This window comes from Pithys albifrons, chromosome Z (genome assembly GCF_047495875.1).
Source record: "Pithys albifrons albifrons isolate INPA30051 chromosome Z, PitAlb_v1, whole genome shotgun sequence".
Lineage (NCBI taxonomy): Eukaryota > Metazoa > Chordata > Aves > Passeriformes > Thamnophilidae > Pithys > Pithys albifrons.
The window spans coordinates 71,982,995-72,008,111 of record NC_092497.1 but is presented as its reverse complement, the minus strand read 5'-3'; the positions used below and the strand labels follow the sequence as shown (position 1 = coordinate 72,008,111).

General features: G+C 41.2%; 1 protein-coding gene across 4 annotated transcripts in view; it reads right to left on the bottom strand.

Moving 5' to 3' along the window:
* The window catches only part of FOCAD (focadhesin), a 90,196-nt gene extending 66,026 nt beyond the window's left edge, over nt 1–24,170 (bottom strand). Inside the window, exons 1-7 of one of the 4 annotated variants that reach the window (XM_071580101.1) lie at nt 24,110–24,170; nt 21,593–21,681; nt 17,944–18,018; nt 16,076–16,230; nt 10,121–10,225; nt 3,788–3,889; nt 918–1,122 (exon numbers count right to left, since the gene is read on the bottom strand). In XM_071580101.1, the coding sequence (XP_071436202.1) occupies nt 918–1,122; nt 3,788–3,889; nt 10,121–10,225; nt 16,076–16,230; nt 17,944–18,018; nt 21,593–21,649 (699 nt within the window). In that variant the 5' untranslated portion in view covers nt 21,650–21,681; nt 24,110–24,170. Of the gene's footprint in view, nt 1–917; nt 1,123–3,787; nt 3,890–10,120; nt 10,226–16,075; nt 16,231–17,943; nt 18,019–21,592; nt 21,682–23,242; nt 23,283–23,868; nt 23,888–24,109 lie in introns of those variants that run through there. The other 3 variants (XM_071580103.1, XM_071580102.1, XM_071580104.1) reach the window with 3 other exon arrangements.
* Between the last annotated feature and the right edge of the window lie 947 nt (nt 24,171–25,117).

Below are 25,117 nucleotides of genomic sequence, written 5' to 3'. Positions count from 1 at the left end.
TTCCCCTGTACTCTGCGTTGGTGAGGCCACACCTTGAGTATTGTGTTCAGTTCTGGGCCCCTCAGTTCAGAAAGGATATTGAGGTGCTGGAGCGAGTCCAGAGAAGAGCAACAAGGCTGGTGAAGGGACTGGAGCACAAGTCCTATGGGGAGAGGCTGAGGGAGCTGGGGTTGTTTGTGTACCGTGGAGAAGAGGAGGCTCAGAGGTGACCTCAGCACTGTCTAAAACTACCTGAAAGGAAGTTCTAGCCAGGTGGGGGTTGGTCTCTTCTCCCAGGCACTCAGCTATAGGACAAGGGAGCACAGGCTTAAGCTCTGTCAAGGGAAATTTAAGTTGGATATCAGAAAGAATTCTTTCCAGAGAGAGTAATCAGGCATTGGAATGGCCTGCCCAGAGAGGTGGTGGATTCCCCATCCCTGGAGATTTTTAAACACAGATTGGATGTGGTGCTGAGTGCCATGATCTAGTAAATGGACTGGAGTTGGACCAAGGGTCAGACTCAATCTCGGAAGTCTTTTCCAACCCAATCGATTCTATGATTCTATGATATAGTTGGTTTCACTTTAATATTATCCATTTCAAGGTAAAAATGGCATTTTTTGACAAAAATCTTATCATTTAACAACATTTTCCCATTACTGTTTTTTTAGTTTACTGTCTGTTTACTGAGGCAACTAGTTGCAAATAGTTATGGTAAATTGTTTTTCAATTTCCACCTTACCAGGTGTATCAGATTTGAGCAACTAAAGTTTTATCTTCTACCAGAAAGAGATCTTTTGTTCGATTTCTGTACTAGCAAAAAATCAGGTCTACAGAAAATGGAAGAGTGCTATATTTGCACACTTGGAAGACAATAGTAATACTGCTATCACTGTTCTTATATATACGCGAAAGGTGTGGTCAGGCAACAACGGTACCTGCAGGTGTGGAATCAGATCACACAGAAGCTGAAGAATCTCACATTCCAACATGGAGGGTGTTTCTTCATGCTTTGGCCCACCAGGCTGAAGTAAGATCTTAAGTAAACCCGTTCGCAGTTCACCATATTCCCGTAACTGAGATGGTTCACAGTACAGGTATCTTAGAAATGGAGCCATTATGCCAACACATGAACTCTCTGCCCTGCAGTTCAAGAGATAAGTTTGCCATGACTGCTTTCTACTGAAAGCTTAACAAGGAAAACTCAAGCAACGTGACAGTACCTGCAAAAATTTACAGGATGCAATTAACAGAGAGGTTTTAAGAAGAGCATTACTAAATCTCACAAAAAACACTGGACTTACTAGGACAAAGTACTGTCATGAGACCTTATACAGCAACCATACCACAAAGTGCAATTTTGAAAAGACTCAATATTTAAGCATGAATACTACTCAACATGTATTTGCAGGTTACAACCCTCTTAATTTTACTTTTTTCCCCATCAGGATTCAAGAAAGTGACTTTGCTTGCTGAATGTCACAAGAGATTAATATGCCATTCTGGAGTAGCATTTGGACAAGACTATTCAGAAATATCTTTTTAAAACACATAAAACATAATTTCATTAAAAAGGCGTCATCTATTACTTATCAGTTTTTGCACAATGGTTTCAAACTTTTTACTGGGAAGCCATCATGGTTAAAGCAGTTCTTGCTTCATGCAATTGTTTTATTACAGAACAAATCTTTTGGCTGACAATGGTAGGAATACAAGCTGTCCTTGACATTATTAAAACAATCAAACAAAGCTGATGGTCAATACATTGACAAATATAGAATCATGGCATCATTTAAGCTCAAGTTCAATCGCCAACCCAGCGCTGCCAAGCCCACCAGTCATGTCTACATGTCTTCTGAATACTTTCAGGGATGGTGACTCTACCAACTTCCCTGGGCAGCCTGTTTCAATGCTTGCAACCCTTTCCATGATGAAATTTTTCCTAAGAGCCAACTTAAACCTCCCTTGGCACACTTTGAGGCCATCTACTCTCACCCTGTTTGTCCCTTTTTACCTGGGAGAAGAGACTGACCCCTACCTGGCTATAATCTCCTATGTATTTGTAGAAAGCAAGGTTCCCTTTCAGTCTCCTCCAGGCTAAATACCTCCCAGCTCCCTCAGTCGCTCCTCATAGGATCCAGATCCTTCACCAGCCTTGTTGCCCTTCTATGGACATGATCCAGAGCCTCAATGACTTTATTGTCATGAGGGGCCCAAAAACTGAACACGGGATTTGAGGTGCAGCCCCTCCAGCGCCAAGTACAGAGGAATGATCTCTTCCCTAGTCCTGCTGGCTGCACTGTTCTTGATATAGGTCATGATGCCATTGGCCTTCTTGGCCACCTGGGCACACTGCTGGCTCATATTCAGCTGCTGTCCACCAGCAATCCCAGGTCCTCTTCCTCTGGGCCAGTTTCCAACCACTCTGCCCCAGGCCTGTAGAGCTGCCTGTGGTTGTTGTGACCCAAGGGCGTGACCCAGCACTGGGCTTTGCTGAATCTCATAGAGCTGGCCTTGGCCCATGAATCCAGCCTGTCTAGATCCCTCTGAAGAGCCTTCCTTCTCCCAGCAGATCAACAGGGAAACAAAAGTTAGTTTTAAACAACACTCAGCCTTGATGCAAAGCTGTAGGAAGAACTCAGTTATAGGTCTACATCAACATATACAGAGCTTGTTTGTGTCATACTTAGGGACATTGTTTAGTGATGGACTTGCTGGTACTACATTAGTGGTTGTTCTTAAGGACCTTTCCCAGCCTCCGTGGTTCTCTGATCCTGTATTCTCAGTCTAGCACTTTATCTACAGAAACCTTAAACAAACAGCACCAAAAAAATTTAAAATATTTTCCTTTTCAGCAAGAACAACTCCTGTTTTATCTCAAAAAAATCCACCAGCAGAAAATCCACAGTTCATTTCATCATTCATACATTTGATGGGACAAGTTCCACTGATTTAGCAGCTGAGTGGAAGAAAAAGTTTCAAAAAGCATTTGCAAAATACTGACCAATGACATTGCACAAAACACACTTTTGCTTGAAAGTCTTACTGCTGATCATGTAGTCTAGGCCCACTAGGAAGTTAAGAGATTAATAAACTTATTTCTTTATTTATAGCAACAGAATACAGAAGCCAATTTCTCAGCACTATTACTCTGTTATTAGTCTTCTAAAAAACAGAAGAGGGGTATTTTACCTGAAAAGCACACACATTAAGTGTAAAATCACTGAAAACATTTATTTTTAAGGCTGCTACAGCATTTATCTTATATTGCACAAGTTCCTTGGAGGTAACCATGAAGAAATATTGAAATTATTGGCAGTGGTGTATTTGTTCATTGTTAAAGATATTCAATAATAAGACTGTCCCACTGACTTTTTCTAGCTTTTTTAATCAAGAAACAACATTGTTTTTCAAGACCTCATCCTTTACCATGAGATGCAACCATCTGTACTTTTTCATCATCCCATCATTTTGAATAGATGAGTTATAGCTGCACTGCATTAATTTCTTTTTGACTAAGCAGTCAAATTTTGACAAAGCTATTAAGCAAAGTTTCTTATTTTTAGAAGAATATTTAAAGGTTTATCACAGATTATTCTATATCCATAAAAACTTTCTCTATATAGTTAATAAAAATATAGTGATTAATTATTAATTATTTATGCAATTATTTTAAACATTGAAATGGTGTAATTAAATTTTACAGTTATCTTTTTTACTGCTCATTGCAGCTGCCATCAACAAAATAGTTACATTGCTATGATTCAGTTATTTACATTTGCTAGTTTTTAATTATTCATTCATTTACCTCTCTGGACATTGATGGAAAAATAATGTTATCTGCTGTAGTAGAACTGGCCAGCAATCAGGTCGGTTTTCAAGGACAGCAATTAATGGATGAGGAGAATTCCTGAAACACAAAGAAATCACATTTTTATCTCTAATGCAGAAAGAAAGTATGTGAAACAACTACCTTTAAAATAAGTGCAGGTGTAGAAATAGACAATGAAACCCCCTGTTTTTACCAACTCCCCTTACCAGCTTTGCTAAGATGGCTGTATTATCAAAAGAGTATATTTTCTCAGAATTTCAGGAAACAAGATTAAAACAGAATACGTCTATTTGAATAAAGTCTTGGTTTCATTATTTTTTTTAATTAAATAAATGCCTAAGGATAACTGTTCAAATGTGTGGCCTGATTTGAGTCCTTGGTAGCAGCACTGGGCTGTAGCAGTGACCTCCAAGTAATACCCACAGAAGAATCTGAACCACTTGTCACACATCATGAGTCCAGTCTTCCAAGCACAGGTACAAGTCTAGAGCACCTGAGACCAACCGAGGTGAGCATTATTCTACTTAATACTTTTAATCTGTTTCAAACTTGCTTTTTTCCACCTTTTATTTTTTTTGTCAGACGGTAAAAGAAGCAGGAAAGGAGAAAGGCTGGCCATACCACCAGCCTGGAGACTTCCATTTTATTGCTAGGCCTCTGACATTTGAAAACATCACTGACGCCTCGCAAACACCTGTTCTCAGATGAATCTATCACCAGCACCTTCCCCACCTCCAAAGTCAATGACTGAAGGCCATCTACAGCACCTAAAAGTACAGTGCTTGCATTGAACAGTAAACAGGTACCCTTGTACAGTAGCAGGTAGAGGAAAAACTGGGCAGGAGGAACTGAAGTATATTATTTGTTCTGTCAGAAACAAAATCAAAGTCATTTAACTAGAGTGACTTACTGCCCAGAAAAGTTGTGGATGCCCCATCCCTGGAGGTGGTCAAGGCCAGGCTGGATGGGACTTTGGGCAACCTGCTCTAATGGAAGGTGTCTGTCTGGAGACAAGTGGGGAGCTGCAACTAGATAATCTTAAGGACCCTTCCAACTCAAATAATTTTACAATTCCAGGATAAAAAGGGAAAACAGAATATGAGAGCCAGAACATTAAATTTCCTGGAGAAGTGGCAAACTGGAATGAACTGGTGATGTGAAGGAAGATTCATCACTACCTTCATCATTTCTTCCTGGAGTTAATTCACTGTCCTTGCTGTGACTGGTCCACTCATTCCCACCTGCCTACTAAGTATGCTTATTTCCCCCAATTTCCCTTTCTGTCTCAGCCAACTACAAGCAGAGCAGTGTAGATTCTATCCTAATATACCAACAGCTTCACAGCAGACAAACAGTATTTCCTGTTCTCAGACCAGAGACGACTTCTCTAACAGCAAGAGAGAAAAGTTGGAAGAGAAGCATCCTGCTGATTCCCATTGATCTGCTAGACACCTGTGAGAGAGCTGGGCTATACAAATACATAGAAAGGCAACAAAGGCACGCACACCAGAGCCACAGACAGGGGCAGTATAAATCTGCCCCACCTTCAGTTGGTTAACCACCCTTCCTGTTCATACATCAGAGACCTTCAGTGAGTTTTACCTATACAGCAGCAGAGGATCAACCAAATGAAGTGATACACCTCAAGAGGCACTGCCTCAGTTTCAGACACTTAACCATGCTTTTTAAGTAAAATAGTGCAAAAGAATTATAAAAAGAGAGAGACAGAACCTCACACCTCTAACACAACACCCCTGCATGTGTCTACAGGCCAAATGACTTTCACGCATGAGCCGTCTCTCCTAAAGGATTGCAGATATGTAACACTGCAGTGAAGAAACACAGTTTTCTTGATATATTATTAATTTTATTACAGCGAGTGACACAGTCAAGCCTTCTAGAAAGGATTTATAACAGTATTTCACTTGTTGTTTTAAAAACGTCTGAAGAGCAGAAAGCCCATGATCTGCAGCAGTCCTGTTATTAGAGAAGTCAGCATTCACTGAGACACAGGCGGAATTCAGTAACACTGTGCTACAATACAGGCTTCATCTTGAGCAGCACCAAACCGACCCAGCTCCAAGTGAAGAGAATGAGATCTGCAAGAACATCATACATAGCAAATTTGAACTGGATGATGTGATGACACCTTAAAGCTTCCCTTAAGTGAGCTAAAGAGGTAATACCTGCTACAAACAGGAAAATTTGGAGTTAGGCTATGCCTAGCAATATACTAGTTCTGAAAAAAAACATAATCTAGCAGACACATCCTTAAACTAAGAGGTGGGTCTCACTACGTTTTTTACATCCTCAATGCTAACACTGTTTGAAGCCCAGGCAACTGACTAGTTTTGAGGATAATCAGAGTTACATTGCCATTAGCTGAAGGCAGTGCCCAGCAAATCATGAAAGCTGGTTACAGAGTATTTTACATATCTAATGCCTCTTGTTTTCTTTGCTATGTGGTCTTAAGTGAGCTAACAAAAGAGGGTTTTTTTTCAGACTGGGTTCCCTCTCTGCTCCTCAAACCATTTTTCATCTTAAGACATGTATTTCTTTTCAGGCAAATAACAAGTCTGAAGACACAAATCTTTTCAGAAACCCGGCTGATGTGATGGACTACCTGAAGCATGTTCAGAAAACAGATACTAATTACTAAGAACACAAAGTGTACCTGTATTACAGGCCCATTCTCCGTATTTGTGGCTAGAAGCCAGGCACTTCCCACATTCATTTCTCAAAAATTCGTTAACTTACATACATGGTCTTCATATGTCCATCTTCCTAGATTCTGTAAATATTTTACTAAAGTTACAGAGTCTTTTACAACCTGTGTACAAAAACTAGAGAAGCAAAGGTTATTGCTTCATTGCAGCTTTCCAAGGTGAGACAGAAAACCATGCCAGGACCGTGAAAGTGCATAGACCTTGTAAAGACATATAGGGTTATCCTAGATGCTTATATCAATATCTTTGTCATATTTTATAAATTAATTACCTTTCCTGATCAGAAAAATATGTCTTCAGTCATCATTTAAGCGCTGTTGTGACACTGAAGCCAGTGGAACCTTACTAAACTCAACACTTTTTACAGTGCTATGTCAAGTTTCAAATTAAAATGGCTTATTACCTAGAAAAAAGACAAACCTTGTACGACAGATTTTGTACGTTCTGAAACTAACTGCACCAAACTGGGTGATGAAAGAAATCAGCCAAGCTCCACAGTGAATAGTGATTAATAATGAAAAGCCAAAATGTGCAGCCTAAAATAGGACCATATGATAATGCTAATAGCAGTAAGGAAAATGAGGTTTGTGGATACAATTTATTATCAACCCTAACTTAAGAATTGCTAGACCGGCACTGTAAAACTCACATCTTTAAATGATATTACAGTGCTACTACCCTGAATTATTGTCAGTGGCTTCAGGATAAAGGAAAACACACAACCAGATACAGCAGTTACACCTAAGTGTCCAGAGAAACAAAAGATAAATCATACATGAGGGGCAACAATAAAACACAAGTTATTTTTAACTTTAATGTCATCTCAACTTTTTTATTACATCTCATTACACATGAGAGCTCCAACCTGATTTAAAGGACAAATTCAGTGACAGACTGTTTTTCACTATGAGGAAACAATGTCTGCAGTCAACTTACTTTTTTGAGTATGCAGATGTGACCCTGGTCCTTTCAGAAACCTGGAATAGCACTCTACTCCATCAAATATGCATTTTTAAAGCTTTTTTCTATCTGCTCTGAACTTTGAATTCAGAAAGTTGTCAGGGCTCCAGAATTTTTAACAATAAAACCATGCATGATGAATCAGTAACATAATGCAAAATACTAGTTCATAAAATAGAAAGGTTAATAGCTTTCAGAAAAAATTTATAGCCCAAGTTATGTATATGTGTATCATAACCCACCTGCACAAAAAATGCTGACAGGAGCCCTCCTGGGTCAAGATAAAAGCAGGTTATCCAAGAAAGGAAAAGCTATTGCAATAAAACAAAGGAAAAGAGAAAAATGTATTCTCTACTTCCCATCAGCAGGCAATATGCATCCACTTCCTGTGAAGCAGGGCTTTGGTACGTGTAGCAGTTGCTTTGAAAGACAAATTCCTTAATAATTGATCTGCTCCAGGCTCCTTCCTCTTGGCTTTTATTTCCATGTGCAATGTCATATGGTATGAAATACCTAACCCTTTGGTCTTTTTGGGTAAGCTGTTCTGGCCGTGTGTCCTCCCAAAGTCCTGACCACCCCTACTTTGCTGGCCTTTAGAGTCATGGCAGTGTCTGAATGACAGCACGGCTCAGCAGTAGCCAAAACACGGGTGTGTTATCAACACTGTTCTGGCTGCAAACACAGAGTACTATGGTGGCTGCTACTGAGAAAGCTGACTCCATCCCAAACAAACACAACACAAAAACAACAACAACAACAAAGGAAAGAAAACAAACACAGAATGCCTAAATCTGCAAGACATTATTTTCTTCCATTTCTTTTCAGGAATTGATCATTATATTATGTCATCACAAGAAGCTGTATTACAAAACTAATTCTATTGTCCAGAATTAGAACTGACCTAAGCCAAATTTATTTATTACCAAGTAATATTGCTGACAATAGCAAACCACTTGAGAACACACTGATGCTTTTTGATTCTTCATTGATGATTTCCATATGGAATACTTTTGCATAGTTGACAGCATAATATATGAACACTGTAACAGGAGATTATTGTTGGTGAGCTACTGTATACATTCTTCTATTTCTTAGGAAAAAATCAATTTTAATAGCATTTAATAAAGCACAACTACAAAAATTGTTACATAACAATGAATGGATAGATTTTTCTGTACATTAAACAACAGAAGTCAAAATTCGAAATCACAGGACCCTGGCCCTACATCTAACAATCTGACATCTCTCTTCATTAAAGTTAACTGCAATCAAAAGGGAAAACAAAACCCACACTGGCTAAGTGTAAATGTGCTACTTATTTTCAGTTCTCTATTACTTTACTTTGAATCATTTTGAGTTTCCAAATTTCACCTTCTTTGTATCTTACCGCAGTTTCTCTTTTGGTAGATGGGTGGGCAATAAAAGCAATAATTTTTATTCACCTTACTGGGCAGAGGCTATTTCTTTATTCCAGCCACATCCTACTACCTTCTTTTTGACACAGAGCCTGTATTAGTTTGCATTAATTCAGTTTCTTCTATCAAGAGATTTTAAATAAGTTTATTTACTACTAAAGAGAAATTTTTCAAATGGTTCCATCTTACAACCCTTCATTACCTGCCTTTTGAACTTAAGTTGCCCTGTAAGAGAAGACTTTGTAAGATTCAATACAGCTAGAAAACAAAGAATTTCAGGAATGCAAGCACATCCATCATTCAACAAGCCTGTTTCACTTTTCTTCACTATTTCATTCTGCTAATTAAAGACATGACTCCTGTCTTATAAATAATGCATTTTACAACCTTCAACCAATATAGCTACAGCCTCCTACAATGAGGAGCATTAAAAAGCAACTTGAAAAATGTTTATGACATCTACCAAGCAGGGACATTCTCCAGAAAAGATATAACAGACACTCTTAATGCCAGTACTGACTCATGGTTTCTCAAGGGCTGGATGAAGTCACTAAGATGTTCCTGTCAAAAGCCTCCTATTCCATGACAAGTAGCTCTACATAAGTAGCTCAAGATGCATCTTTAAGTAATTTACTTCTACATGTCAATCACCTTAACAGTAAAGACACTGAGGAACTTGATTTTGATAATGGGAATAAAGCAGGAAAGAGAACTGAGAGGGAAGTGATTCGTAGTCCTAAATAAAATACTTATTGTTTTCTCACACATAGCCTCCATGCTGCCATTGTCCTCTCTGAGCTTATGATGGTCATCTTACTCCTGTACCAGAAAACTCCTCAAAACTATCAACACACACAGAGAAAAAAACAACAAACCACAAACAAATAATAAACCCCTCACAAAATCAGAGAATCATTTAAGTTGGAAGGGATGTCCTCAGATCATCTAGTCCAACCCACACACTCAAGCAGAGGCTGATAGTGAAAGCTACCCATTATCACACACAGCCGGGTTCTGGTATCCCCAAGAATGGAGATTCCACAACCTCTGTGGGCAACTTATGCCAGCACTTGACTACCCCCACCATGTAAACAAGGCAAAACCTGAAAAAATAGAGCAAGACTGAAAGGCAGTATTAATTTATTTTTTTCCTGGAAATCAGACAGGAAGTTATCATTGTACCCAAACAGAACTAATGTGAAACTAACCTGATTCCATACAGATTCCAAACAGACTCATCTCCATCTTCTCCCAGTTGAACAGCTTGAATTTGTAGTAACTTGCAAATAGTTTTAACTAAACCATGCACATTCCTGTTGACAAAAAGAAATACATTACTGTCATATATGCAGTTACAGTAGTTGATGCTTACATAAGAGAAGGAACAAAACATTCAAAGCCTGGAGTTCTCCTTAAGGGTTTCTTCACATCTGCCTACATAGTTTGGGGCAAGTTGTGCATCCAAGTATCTTTGTTTTCCTTTTCACACAATGAACAAAATAGTAGAAAGAGTAATTAATGCCTCACTTAAAACTTTTGATGGCTTGTTTCTACCATATGTTACAAATACATTTGCAGTCCCCAGCGTAACTGAAACTGGTACATTTAACATGTTGAGAGAAAATTACCTCATCTCTGAGTGCAAGTATACACATAAAAATCAAGCATGGTACACAAATTTCCATGATGCCACTGTCTAGGAAGTGAAATAACATTTCAGAAAAGACACTTGAGACACCCGGTTTGTGCAGACTTTTGATCTTAGGAGCAAAGGACTATACAAAGCAGATATATTTTATCTCCCTCCTTCTATGTTATTTAATTTACCATTGAGGAAAACTCAAGAAACATTGAGTTCACGTTATTAGTATCAAAAATGGAATTCTGATAGGATTTCCCATATTCTCCTGGAGGAAGACTAAAGAAATTAACTAAGTCCACCACAAGGGGGTAAAAAACTCTGTGATGATGCAGTAAGAAGTCATCTAGAACTTATTAATGCATGGCTGAGCTTACAAAGGCAACTTTCAAGATTTTGCTCTTCTCTTTGTAATTAGGTGCTTTCCATACTCTTCCAACAAGACTATGGCAGAACAAAACCACTCGCTTTCTCAAGAAAATAACATGAATTCTATAATGAAACAAACTTTCAGAACGCAAAATTGTAGAAGTAGATGAAAAAAAAGTAATGGTTGGTTCTGTGAATTTTCATCTAGAATGTGCTACCCAATTGCATCATCATCACTTAAAAAGTTATTAGATCACTTACAAGTTATGTTAATAAAACCCAATTACTCCTCACTTTATTCACACAATGAACAGGAAGAGCTAATAAAATATACATTACCAGACAAAATGTTACTTTTATCTCAATGAAGAAAATAAGGCAGGAAAAAGAAAAATTTGGTGCTGGGCTTTGGGTTCTTTTTCTTTTTTATTGTTTTACTTTCTCCTCTTCCTATTAGGAAAAAATAAAATCTGAGAAATCTATTTTATCTCTGATTCCATTTTTCCATCAGTGAATGAAAAACCGCAGGTAAGAAGGAAAAAGAAATTATGGAGAATTTACAGCTCTCTCATAGGACAAACAAACCATCTTCCTAATTTAACACATTAACAAACTGAGATACAGTAATATTAACTGTTTGGCCTAGAGTGCAGTATGCTTCACAAACATCTTCCAAAATCGTGAATGGATATAGAAACATTTAGGCTTTTAAGCCATACCAAAAACTCTGAACAGATTTAAGCAACTTCTACAAAAGAATGGGGAAGCTTCACATGAACACTGTCACAAGACAGGAGCTTACACAAGGAGCTGGACCAACGTCATCATGACAATGTGAGGCAACAGCATGTAATCACAAAGAAATATTCTGACAATATTTACAAACACTTTACTCACGATTCAAAAATTTCAAAGGCTAAGGATTGCACTACTATAGAAACATAACTTAGATACCTTCACCTCATTCATTTAAAAAAATGGAAAGACACACACAAATACCACTTGTAACTGTCTTTTACTACACTCGTCACCACCTGCAGATACACTCTTTTCTATAAGGTGGTATGGCACATCAGGGAACATCCATAGAGTCCCACAGTGGATCTCCTAACCAAGAAATGCATAATTTCATGTTCCAGATACAGGCAAAGTACTATAATCTCTCTTCTGTGCCTTTCACACTTTTACATCCAGTGCTGGAAAACACTGATCCAGTTTAAAACTGATAGAATATACTTCTGTTTTCTCTTTTTCTTCCAAAAGTTGACAAGCCAAAAATGTACCTCTAATCTTTAAAATGACTGGCTGTTGTAACACCTGGCTCTGGAAATGCTGAAATCTGACAATGCCAAAAAACATAGGTTCAACAGAACACTGCTTCAAAGCCACAAACAGCAAGGTTATACTGCAGCCTTCTAAATCACAGTGCAGTCAATGTAATCAGCATGGCCGGGCTTCGTGAATGCAGATTTGGACCGGGCTCTCCCCACGTGGGTGTGCCCTTCCAGCCTGCACAGTGGATTTTTTAGGTGAGGCTCAGCGTGCACAGAACCGGCCCATTTAACTCCTCAGGTTCATCTGCCACGGCCGAGCGAGCTTGGACAGTGACAGTGAAGTCCTCAGGACTGTCACAGCCTCCAGCATTTCCCAGGAGGTCTCCCATCCAAGTACTAACCGGGGCTGACCCTGCTGAGCTTCCAAGATCTGATGGGATTGGATGGCAGGGTGGCATGGCCAAAGTTAGTCAACATAATACACCAAGGAGAAAGGATGTTTTTGGATGGCTATAGGGAAGAGAGAAAGAGAATAACCTTCTAGATTCTTCATTTCTAGAAAGAGTCAGTTAAAATGGAATTTGTAAGCGTATTTCACAGCTTCAATTAGAGAACTATGCAGCAAGGGGGGAAAAATGAACCATAAAACACTCAGTAAGAAAACTGTCTTTCCTCTTCTGAAACTCCTGTATTGCTGCTCCTAATTCCCAGGCAGGAGATGGGGAGAAAATAGCTGCTCTATGCTTTACACTCACTTCCTGAACACAAGGAGCACAATATATTGCATGGATTTCCCCTTCCTCCAACAGGCATGGATGCTCAAGTGATAAAAACATTCCAAGAGCATACATGCACATATAAATTCTTAGAATTACAATCATCAATTGTTTGAGAGGTTTTTTAGTAGACTGACTTGATTCTTTATCTCATTCACTATTGAACAGAGGCCACAGAATGTTGCAAACCGATCTTAAAAACATGTAAAAATGCACATACTTCCTATATATGCATAAATACACAAACACACACATTAAATACATGTTCTGTGATGTTTAAACTACTAGGGCATCAAAGGAAACTAACACTGGGCCCACAAGCCAGTTACGGTACAATGATGTACCAGAGAGGTAAGAACAGTTTCCCATTTGTGTACTGAGCAGGGAGTGCAAACCATAAAACAAGCCACCTCAAATAACCACGAGATGTTCATCTCTGACAAAGCAAAATGACTTTCATAGTGTGCATAATTTGATACAACTGACAAAATATAATCCAGCAGGTGCTCTAAGCACTGCTAAATTCATTGTCACAGAAGGAAGAGGAGCAAGAACACAACATTTAGTCTTTGCCAATAAAATATGTACCTAACTCCACGAAGCGCTGGAAGCGCTCAGTAGTTGTAAATACCTTTCTGCTAGCTATCACTGGCTGTTAATTTCATATTTATTTTATTTTAGAGACACTGTGCACACAGCAGTGCAAAGCCACAAAGCAGTCCCAGATGAAAATTTGGCAGGAAGGAGGATGATGAACAGCAGGCTACAATTCTATGTCAAGGTAAAAAAATGCATCAGTTCCGAAAACAACCAATCTGAAATTGTCAGCTCAATCAGCTCCTAAGGCTACAGATATTTTAAACTCAGAGATTTCTGTGGTTAGGCAACATAAACCCTGCTTTGCAACCCATAGTGGATGTGGTTTGAATTGCAGCAGCTTGGGAGAGGAGAGGGGATGGTGGGAAAGAGGCCAAAACTACATAAAAGGTTCCTGGATAATTTGCCAGCACTTACTATAGCAAACAGTTGTGTGTTGGTTTCATACACTGGAAAAAAAAAATCAAAGAATGGTGTAGAAATGGGGCAGATCCAAGTCCTTCCAATACATAATTCTGATTTATTTTTAAGGTTAACTCAATCCTAAATATCCTAATACACTTTTTATTTGTTAAAGTAAAAAGCTATGTTAACATTTCATTTCCTTATAAACTGTTGATACTGTAAGAAGCCCTCAGCTGAACTTGAATTTCAAATTTGTTAGTCTGCAAGTCACAGCTAATAAAAGTTTTACTCCATCTTACCCTCCAGACTCAGGTTCTCATAGTCTTAGCACAGGTACTTTTACCTCTTTGCTAACAATGCGGCCTTCTATCTTAACCCCAAACCAATCTAGTAAAATTTTGTCATTTGGGGGACAGTGGTTTGCAGAAATTATCACTATTATAAAATTATATTTACAAAACCATTTCTAGGGATCCACAGACACCAACTGTAAACTCAGCACAGCATCATCACAGCAAGATTGTAACTGTAAACAAGCAAGTCACAAAGGTGAGAAAAAAAATGTTAAGCCTACCACTGGTTTATTCAAACTTAAGCTCACCTTTGGCTCAGACTGAACATGAGAAACCTTAGCCTAAAACTGATTCTTTGAAGATCAGCAGAGGTGAAGAATATGCCTTGAATACCACGGTTCTTGCAAGCACTATGCTGAGTCCACCAGCATAATATATCACAGACATAGCAGGTTTGGCTGAAAACAATTCTAGCAGTCCCTAGCAAGAGAATGAGACAGTTTGCTGCAGAAATCCAAGTAGCTGCTAAAAAGGAATTTGCTATGGTTGGTAGATTCAAATGAACACATCTTCCTAATCATCACTTGACTTCTCAGTTCTAAATTTTATGCAGTGTCTTTTTCCCCACAACTGCATTTTCTCAGTATGTTGGATAGTCAGTGCACCTCAAAAGACCACTGAGAGATGTAAGCATTACATTTGCAGAATTTTGTAGGAGCAAGTATTTGCTGAGTTCAGTGAAGTTATTTCTTCCTCAGCAGACAAGGAAACAAACTGCAGCATTCCTAATCCTAACACACATTCTTATGGTGACTTTATTTGAGCAACTAGTTATTTGACAGACTGATTAGGAAGTTATTTCCCTCTGTTGTGGTTTTGGCTGGGGTAGAGCTAATTTTCTTAATAGTGTCTGATACGGGGTTGTGATTTGAATTTGTGTTGAACACAAGGTTGATAATATATATATGTTTTTGATGCTGTTAAGCAGTGTTTACACAGAGCTAAGGTCTTTCCTGCTTTTCGTACTGCCTGGCAAGGAAGTTGGGGATGCATGGGAAACTGGGAGGAGACACAACTGGGACGGGTGACCCAAACCAACCAAAGGGATATTCCAGACCATATAACATCATGCTCAGTACATACAGTGGTGGAAAGAGGGAGGAAAAGGGGGAAGTTTGGAGTGATGGTGTTTGTCTTCTCAAGAAACTGCTGCACATGATGGGGATTTGCTCTCCTGGAGACAGCTGAGGACTTGCCTTCGGTGGGAAGGAGTGAATTCATTCCTTGTTTTGTTTTGCTTGCGTGCCCAGGTTTTGCTTTCCCTATTAAATTGTCTTTATCTTAACCCACAAGTTCTCTTGTTTTTACCCTTTTGGTTCTCTCCCCAGTTCTACACTGGCAGGGGAGTGAGTGATCAGCTGCACATGGCTGGGTTGCTGGCTGGGCTTAAACCATGATGCCCTCCCACGTAATGGAAGTTGTTGCCATTTCCTTCCCCCTTCCTGATGACAAAGGTAACAAAACTAGGCAGTAGATTGAGTTGAGATTCCACAGGTCCAACTTCAGAGCACCAGTCTGAATTGCTAACTATTTCAGCATACTCTAACAGTTCTTACATCAGACTCACACAATTAGATGAAAGCAATGTGCTTCAGCAGAGTCACAGGGCAATAGCAGTCCTTAACACCACCATTTATTTGAAGATACTGGCACTCACAGAACCTCTCTTCTTCCTCTGTATTTGCAAGAGAAAAGTGATGCCTGATAATCAGCTGCCAAAAGCACACAAAATTAGGCAACGAAGTATTACCTTGCTGAGGGAATTAGGTTGAGAGCTCCATGAAGAACGTAGTCGAGCTCAGCATGTTTCTCTGCAACAAGTGCCACCAATCCCTCAGAGCAGGCTGTCCGTAAGGCAACATTCTCACTGCAGCACTTCTCCCAAAGCAAGTTCAGAGCAGGAGTCTGAAGGCAAAAGTATGACACACCAACAATGAGAAAGCTTTAATTCATCTCAGATGCACTTTTAAATAAAACCCAGCTCAACAGATCCTCCTGAAGTCTTAGAGGGCACAAGAGAGGAAGCTAGGATAAAGACTATTCCTAAGAAAAGCCTTTCCCAGGACAGTTTCCACTTTTCTACTCCCATAATAGGGTGTAGGACTTGCTGTCTCTGAGACAAGGCCGACAAATGATTCAGCTGTGCCTATGCAGGTAGAACCATCAAATGGTTTGGGTTGAAAGAGACCTTAAAGATCTAGTTCCAACCACATGATGATGGGCAGGGATGCCACACACTATCAGGTTGCTCAGGGCCCCATCCAACCTGACCACCTGAACACTGCCAGAGATGGGGCATCCACTGGCAACCTGTCCTTGAACACTTCCAGGGATGAGGCATCCACAGGCAACCTGACTTTGAACACTTCCAGGGATGGGGCATCCACATCATCAGTTTCCTGATTTAAAAAAATCAGGATGCCGTTGGAGACGACTCAGGACCTGCTAAGACAAGATATGTCTACAGCAAGGTGTAGCACAGACAGCTAAAGGCAGGCCATTCAAAGTTAAGTCGACTTCACTCAACATGTGAAAGTCTCTCTGTTTGCTAGTAAGCACAAAGATCTGGCAGTATCCATCAAAAATGTTGCTTGTTTCCATGGGAAATTGGTATTCATAGATTAGTTTGCTAATTTGTGATTTCCAAATGGAGCGCAAGGAAGGTGTTAAAACAACTGAACACTGCAAAATGTTCTTGAATAAAAAGGGAGCCTGCTGCATTTAACCACCACAATGCTCTGCTTCTTAGCATTTTAGAAAGTGTTGCTGTACTTCAGGTCAATACCTTTATGGGGCGCCATAAGCTGAAGAATCAGCTTGTAGCTCAAAACAGGATGTAACAGGGGAACATGATTATGATCAGGTCTGTGGAAGAGCCTCTGTTAGATGAACTACACACCTTCAACATTCCCTCATATCAAAACTCAACACTTTCCATATCCAAGTTTGCTGCTTTGTAGGGTTAAGGACTCAGACTAGGAGGAAAAATCCACAAATCTTTTCCTATTCGTTTCTGGACAAGTCTGCATTTGGGGAGGAAAAACAGAGGAGCAAATCCTTACTAACACCTTACCTAGGTTGCTGTTACACTCGCAAATGCGAGCATTTCACACAGCTCTCAGTTAACAAGACTCACTTAAGTGAGCTTGACTTATTTAAAATACAAAGTATGCCTTTGCATCATACTCTCAAAGAAATATAAGCTCTACTTAGCTAATATGAAATGCAAGACCAATACAGGTGTGTCAAATGCCATACTTTTGACATTTTTATATTGATGTAAACAAATTTCCACCTCAAGTGACACTATCTTACCATATGCTATGTCACTTGCAGCAACGTAACTAAATTAAACTCTTTTAAACTGAACATAGTTAGATGTTAGTATTCTGCAGAATTAAGACTGCTGTCACAAAGACTTCTAGTGGAGGTAAAACTGCTTTTCTGATGCCAGAGATTTATTGTTTCTACCTGTACACCCAGATACATATTGATGACTTATTTAACTCCTAGAATTGCGTTAAAATCACCCAGTGAGAATGGGAATATACAGAAAAAGCACATGGAATAAGCACATATGGATGACAGAGGAGACAAATGTGAAAGAATGCCACAAACCTGGTCAGAAGCCTGTCTGATCGTCTCTGAAGAACCTTTTTCTTTCAGTATTGCAGCAATCAGATGGACCACAGCCTAAAAGAGAAAAAGAAATAAAAAGCACATGAAGATGAATGGAAATAAAATTAAAGGAAATAAAAAGTAGTAAAACCCACATGCATGATTTTTAAATTCTCCATTAAGAAGACTTTACAATGCTCTTGCAAATGATCATTTTATTGTGATTTGAAATACTAAACTTACTGCTATGGAAGCTGAAATACGTTTTAGGGTTAAAAATCTCAATAAAGCTGGTGTACTCACTCTTGCTGCTATCCTGAGGCAGAAAAAACCAAAAAACTTCCATAGGGTTCCACACAGATCCAAAGGTCTCTTTGTACAAGTATATAAGTATTCAGGATTGCAGATATTTTAATGCATCAACTTCATGCCAAAGGGTTTTTTGATTTTTGATTTTTCATTTTATAGATTTTAGGAACACAGTAACTGTAGCAAATGTAAATTTAATGTACTAGTATTCTGGCAGCCTAAGTTCATTGTTTATACATCCTAACCCTTAGCATTTATCAGTAGCTCAAATTCTTTTAGCTGTTTAGGCTCTCTTCAAGGTAGAAAAGCTGAAGACTATCAGAAAGGCCTGCAGAACAAGACCAAACATAAGCCAGCAACCTTGAGTCTAAGAACATTGGAAGAACTCCAGAGTCCGACAAAGAGGAAAATGAAGAACAGAGGGTCCCAGTGACCCCAGCCCCAAAATCCTGGGGGATGGCACAGGGGTGGGACTGGGGCTGAACTGAGAAATGTATAAAGTAATGATTGGGTGGGCAACATTATACAAACCACGGAAATCAGTGTTCTGAGGGGGGGGCACAGAGATCTCATCATGTATTCCTAAAAGCCCTAAGCCTGGACATTAAAGAATGGTACCTTTTTATCTTATCCCACATTAACTTGGCTTGGAGTCCCATTTTTGGTCTCTCTCATGGCATCAACTTTAATAAACATATATAGCTCCACTGCTGTACAGATCCCCATGTACTTAACAGCACTGGTAATTACTAAATCCTTTACTATATAGGCAAGCAGAATCAAGAAAGGAAGCAGAACACAGTAAATCCAAGGAACTTGTCCAACTTTTAGTATCAGAAGTTTTGCTAAACACTGACGCTAAACCCCCTATCATACCTTAAGCACTTGGCATATCCACTAGTATACCTCCTGCCAGAAATGTTTCATTTACTTTAAACAAGGCATTTGAATGTAACATTGTTCCTCATTAAGCTATTCTGTGGCAGACATCATGAACAAGTTTTAAATTTTCAAGGTTCTCCAAAAAAAAGAGCTTCTGTTCTAAAGAACAGTGTAAGTTTGTTCACTTGAGGTTGAAGATTAAGTTACTCACTCTATATTAACAGAAGGAATGTCTGATTTTTTCAAACTGCCTTTAAAAAAATCTAAATGTGACCTGGAATACCCTCAAAGGTGTCAGGTTGTTTGCACACAGGCTTTTTTCTGACTCATCTCTAGTGCTTTACTTGGTGTTGTTTCATAATTATTGATACAGCTATACAAAAAAATCCATTCTGTGAGAGACAGAAAGATACATTTTCAAAGTAAGAGCACAAAAATGCTTCAGACTATCAATCTGCTCAGAACAGCTGCTGCTCTACTCTTCTCTGGTAAGGGCAGACAATTACTTTTGGCAAAAACACTTGTCCAGCAAGAAAAAAGATAATACTAACATTTCTTTTTTGTTAGTGTATAAAAAGACAGGAACAAATTATTTTAAATGTTTTCAGCTTCCTTCTCCTTTCAGTATTTCTTCGCACTTCATTTAGGTACTAGTTGGTAGCCTGTCATGACAAACGACCGCACTCTGAGAAAACAGCTCACATTTCCAAGAAGGACGACACTTTAAACATTCCTAGACTACAAACATTACGCTTTTCACAGGTATAGATATGTACCCATATCACATTTGATTTAAAAAGACAGGCTATTATTTGGAAATCTTACTCTTGAGAATACAGAATGAGAAAATGGGACCAAGTCAGACATTTACCTCCATTTCTCTGCAGCTATCCCACTGCAAGAGCAACAATGTGCTCCCCAGGCAGATTAGATCTCTTTCAGGGCACTTACCAAGTGAAACTTACAGTATTGTTTTTCATGTTTAAGAAAAATTAATTCACACCTACATCCTTAAAACACTTTCATTACACAGGAAAATGTGCTTATCAATAGAAATTGGCTTTTGCAGTGATCTACACAGGAAAGTAAAAATTATTAGCTCCTGCATTTTAAGAACTTGATTAACCATTAAAAATTCACAACCTACAAATCTGTGCTCAAGTTTCTCACTTTTCTGATCATGTGTAGATTACATGCTCTGCAGAGCAGATGTCTTGGTTGGTCCCAGAAAGAGAGGACATCTGTCATCAAGTTGAGTCCTGACCTGATGACAGTTTGAAGATTACAGCACGCTTTTCAAGGGTCACAGAGAACAAGTGGAAACTACCAGAAAAACCAAAGCACAGAACAGTATCAACTAAAGCACATCCGCAGACCTTAACGATGTACAGCTGTAGTGATGAGCCAAGACATTCCAGCAACAGAAGTGTACCATGGAGACATTCATCTGCACTAATGAAAAATGAACTGCTCCAAAGATGCTTAGTCCTACTCACGAAGGCCAGTAATGATGAAAACTCCTGTGCAGTGCAAGACACTTTTCTAGACCTCAGACAAACACTACCTTTCAGGGACACAACCTTCTCCTAAATGCCAAGCTGATGACAAGGGGACTTCTGCATCTCTCTTTCAAACTTATTATTGTTAAACCAACACAACCTGAGCTGAAATGAAAAGGCCACAGAGGCTCCAGGTTGCATTCACATCAACTTATTCAACAAAACAAATGGCTACGTATTTAATCCAGAATTCAAAACAGGAAGAGGAAGAAAACAGGATGTTTGCAATGAACTTGGAGCTGAAAAGATACATTTTTAACAGTGAGAGATGTCCAAAGCAAGGAAGATATATTTTTTAAGCAGAGCCTATTCTGTTACTCCTTCTTATCCATTAAAAATTACGATAAACACTTCTTTTTCACATGAGAATTTCAGGTGAACATGATCAGGAACCAATGCATGGATCTGAAAATAAAGTGGGCTAGTCTGCTGAACTGGAGTAGTTCATCAGTTCTCATCATACAGGAAGTAAACAGATCAGTCCTAAAGGCAGTTCCTATAAAGTATTGCCAAGTACTTCAGCCCCGCACACAGCACCTGGTAATTTCTGGCTTCTCTTGAGATCATAGGGTCACTAAAAACCATTTGGTCCTACTTAAACATCCAGTCATGGTAAGTTTCTGATTTTCATGAAGAGACTTTATAGTGATGAGCAATTATGTCCGACGTTTGGACTACACAGAGAGGGTAATTGGGATTTGACTGTAATTTAAGAATACTCTGGGCTTCTGACTTTGAATCAAACAAAAAACCCCCAATCAAACAACCAACCAAAACAAAACACACAAAAGAGACACGTCCCAAAACTCTTCCTTATTACACTTCACAGTTAGGCAGCAAGTGTTGGAACAAATGTTTACACAGACAACTTGATTTGTTTAATGTGTTTAAAAAATTACCTGTGATTGAACAACTGCATTAGGAAATTCAAATCGCTTTTTGATGTCATCCAGCATTTTGGCTTTGTCATATGACACTAAATTTGACCCTGCAAGAGAAATCCAAATAATACACTTAGTAGTCTCTCCTGAATTTAGTCCCTAAGGTCAGTATCCCTCCTGTACCTGAGGATCCAAAACTGGACATGTCAACATGAAGCCTAAGGAGGGGACAAATCCCATCCTACCAGAGCTCTGGCACAACAGGCTGGGGCGCATGGGCTGGGGCAATGCCTGCCAGGGCCCATGCCCATTTCCACAGAACTGGTCCCCACACAGCCCACCCCAGCCAATACTGTAAGGGTTGGGACAAGACAAGGCATTTGCCACTGTTGAAACTCCTGAGGGTCCCAGCACCCTGTTCCTATAGTCCAGCCCTGCCAAAAGGCACATATCCTACCTTTGGCAGAGGAACAGGGTGAAAGACAATGTTGAAAGCCTTGTTCAAGTAGACATAAATGACACCTACTCCTCCACTTGCCTGTGAATTCCACTATCATTTACTAAAGGCAATCAGGTGGGTCAGAAATCATTTTTTCTTAGTAAATCCATATCCATGTATATTATTCCTAATAAACATCACTGAATCAGACAGTTTAGAACAAAGACCTCCAGAGCTCATTTAATCTAACACATCTCACTTGGATAGGGTAGGGTGTCAGGACATGAGGTTGAAGTCACACTCCTCATATCCAGCATGGGATCCCTCCCACAAGTCTGTAGTTCTTCATAAACTGCTCCAGAAGTTTATGTTGTCCCTTTCACAGCGTGCTGTCCCTCAGGAACAGGATGCTCCTGTGTGGGTCCCCCATGGGGTACCAGGTCTTGCCAGAAAACCTGTTCCAGTGTGGGCTCATGTCTCCATGGAGCCACAGAGCCTGTCATAAGCTTGCTCCAGCGTGGGTTCCTCTCCATAGGGTCACAGCCTCCTTTGGGCATCCAACTGCTCTGCCATGGGCTACATTGGCTGCAGGTGGATACCTGCTTCACCACAGATTCCCATGGGCTGCAAAGCACACAACATACTTTACCACAGTTTTCACCATGGTCTGCAAGGGGAATCTCTGCTCCAGCACCCAGAACACCTCTTCCCCTCCTTCTGCACCTTGGTGTCTGCAGGGATGTTTTTCTCATATTCTCACTCCTCTCCTTGGCCTTCTGTTTTTCCCCTTTTTAAACACGTTATTCCAGAGGTGCTGTCACCCTCAATGACAGGCTTGGCCTTGGCCAGCTGTAGGTCTGTCTTGCAGCCTAGCTGGCACTGGCTCCATCAGAGATGGGGAAAGCTTCTCACAGAAACCACTTCTGCAGCCTCCTCACTACCAAAATCTTGTCATGTAAATCTAATACAGCATCCTACTGATAAGAAGGACAAGCACTGCTAATGCAACTGAACTACAGATGACTGTTATGCCACTACACCTTGAGATCTGGTCCATCCCAGTCTACCAAAAGGTCTAGGTAAGTTAATCTAAATAATAGAAAATGAGCGTAGGGAGCACTGAGACGACTTTTCCAACATATCTTGCTTTTGCATCATTTTTAAGGACTTTCGATTCAAAACGGTGCTCCTACCAAACCAGCGGAGTGAGAACATCTGCCAACACCCACCTGTCCTTGCCTGAGAGGTACGAGGCACTTCACGATGCCTTAAACCCACCACCTATAGATAAAAACCAATCCAAACAACACCGTCTCACACAAGTCAGTAGCGGCAGCCGCCTTTACTCCGCTACTGGTCTGACGCAACTGATGCGTCCCATCGCCCGACCAAGACGCGGCGGCACGTGGGCTCCCGTCCCGCTGCCCTGCGCTACAGGCGTCCCCAGCCGGCAGCACAGCCGCCCCCGCCGCCCCGCACCCCTCGGCCCGGCCCGGCAGCACAGCCGCCCTCGCCGCTCCGCTCCGCACCTCCCCGGCCCGGCAGCACAGCCGCCCTCGCCGCTCCGCTCCGCACCCCCCCGGGCCCGGCAGCACAGCCGCCCTCGCCGCCCCTCATTCCCCAGGCCCGGCAGCACAGCCGCCCCCGCCGCCCCTCACCCCCGGCCCGGCAGCACAGCCGCCGCTCCGCTCCGCAACCCCGGCCCGGCAGCACAGCCGCCCCCACCGCCACGCACCCCTCGGCCCTGCAGCACAGCCGCCCCCACCGCCACGCACCCCCCGGCCCTGCAGCACAGCCGCCCCCGCCGCCACGCACCCCTCGGCCCTGCAGCACAGCCGCCCCCGCCGCCACGCACCCCTCGGCCCGGCAGCACAGCCGCCCCCACCGCCCCTCACTCCCCAGGCCCGGCAGCACAGCCGCCCCCGCCGCCCCTCACTCCCCAGGCCCGGCAGCACAGCCGCCCCCGCCGCCCCTCACCCCCCGGGCCCGGCAGCACAGCCGCCCCCGCCGCCACGCACCCCTCGGCCCTGCAGCACAGCCGCCCCCACCGCCACGCACCCCTCGGCCCGGCAGCACAGCCGCCCCGCTCCCCGTACCTCGGCTCGGTTCCGGCAGCTCCGCGGCACCGCCCCCAGAAAGCGGCTGCCCGGGGCGCAGGCGCAGCGGGCGGCGCAGGCGCCGCGGCCTGCGGGAAGCGAGACGGGAGGTGAGAGCCGGCTCATCAGCGGGAGGGGAAATAAACGCCTGTCACTTCCAAAACTACCGCAGAGTGAGGGTGCTGAGCTTCTGACATGCTTTGACCGGCAGTCGCCAATCAAGTTGGAGGGACATCAGGAAAACCCTGGACAGGAAAAATAAATGATGCTCTGATTGCTGCACTTTAATCACAGAATCAATTAGGGTGGAAAAGACCTCTGAGATCATCGAGTCTGCAGCTTTCTCAAAGGCAGAAGAAGAGTTTAAGCTCAGTTCTGCTGTATTTTAATCAATGCCGTGTTATCAAGATGTAACCATGCTGCAGTAACAAAAGAGGTTGTAGTCTCCATTAATAGTCTTTAATTCCTGAACATCAAAGCTATAGGCAACTTCTACAAGGCATACATATAAATGGCTATCAGTAGGAATATTTTCAAAGAAAATCACAAGTATTTTGAAAGGATTTTGATTGATAAGTGTTAGATGATTCTCTAGTGTTACTCAAGATTGTCTACTCTGAGTTTGAACTGGAAGTAGTGGAATGCTGTCAAATCAAAACCAAAAGTAAATGTAGACAAGTCCATCTACAATTTCTATCAGTTTCTTCATTTAAAAAGATTAGGGATATATTGTTTCCAGTTTCACCAATTAAAGCCATAGGTAGTTTATGACATCCAAAGAGCCCTGCTCCTGCCTCCATTGAATTAGTGGAAAAGCATACCCTGACACTACAAGAGCCACAAAAAGCCCCGAAGTGACTCCCTACATCTGTACATACAAAGTGAAGATCAGTCAGGTCCCACAGATCACGTAGACTGCTTTCTTCCTCCATAACCTCAGCAGCAACTCTTTGCAAACAGCACGTACGAGTATTTGTGAGGTGGCTTTTGGCTAAGCACGCTCTGCTC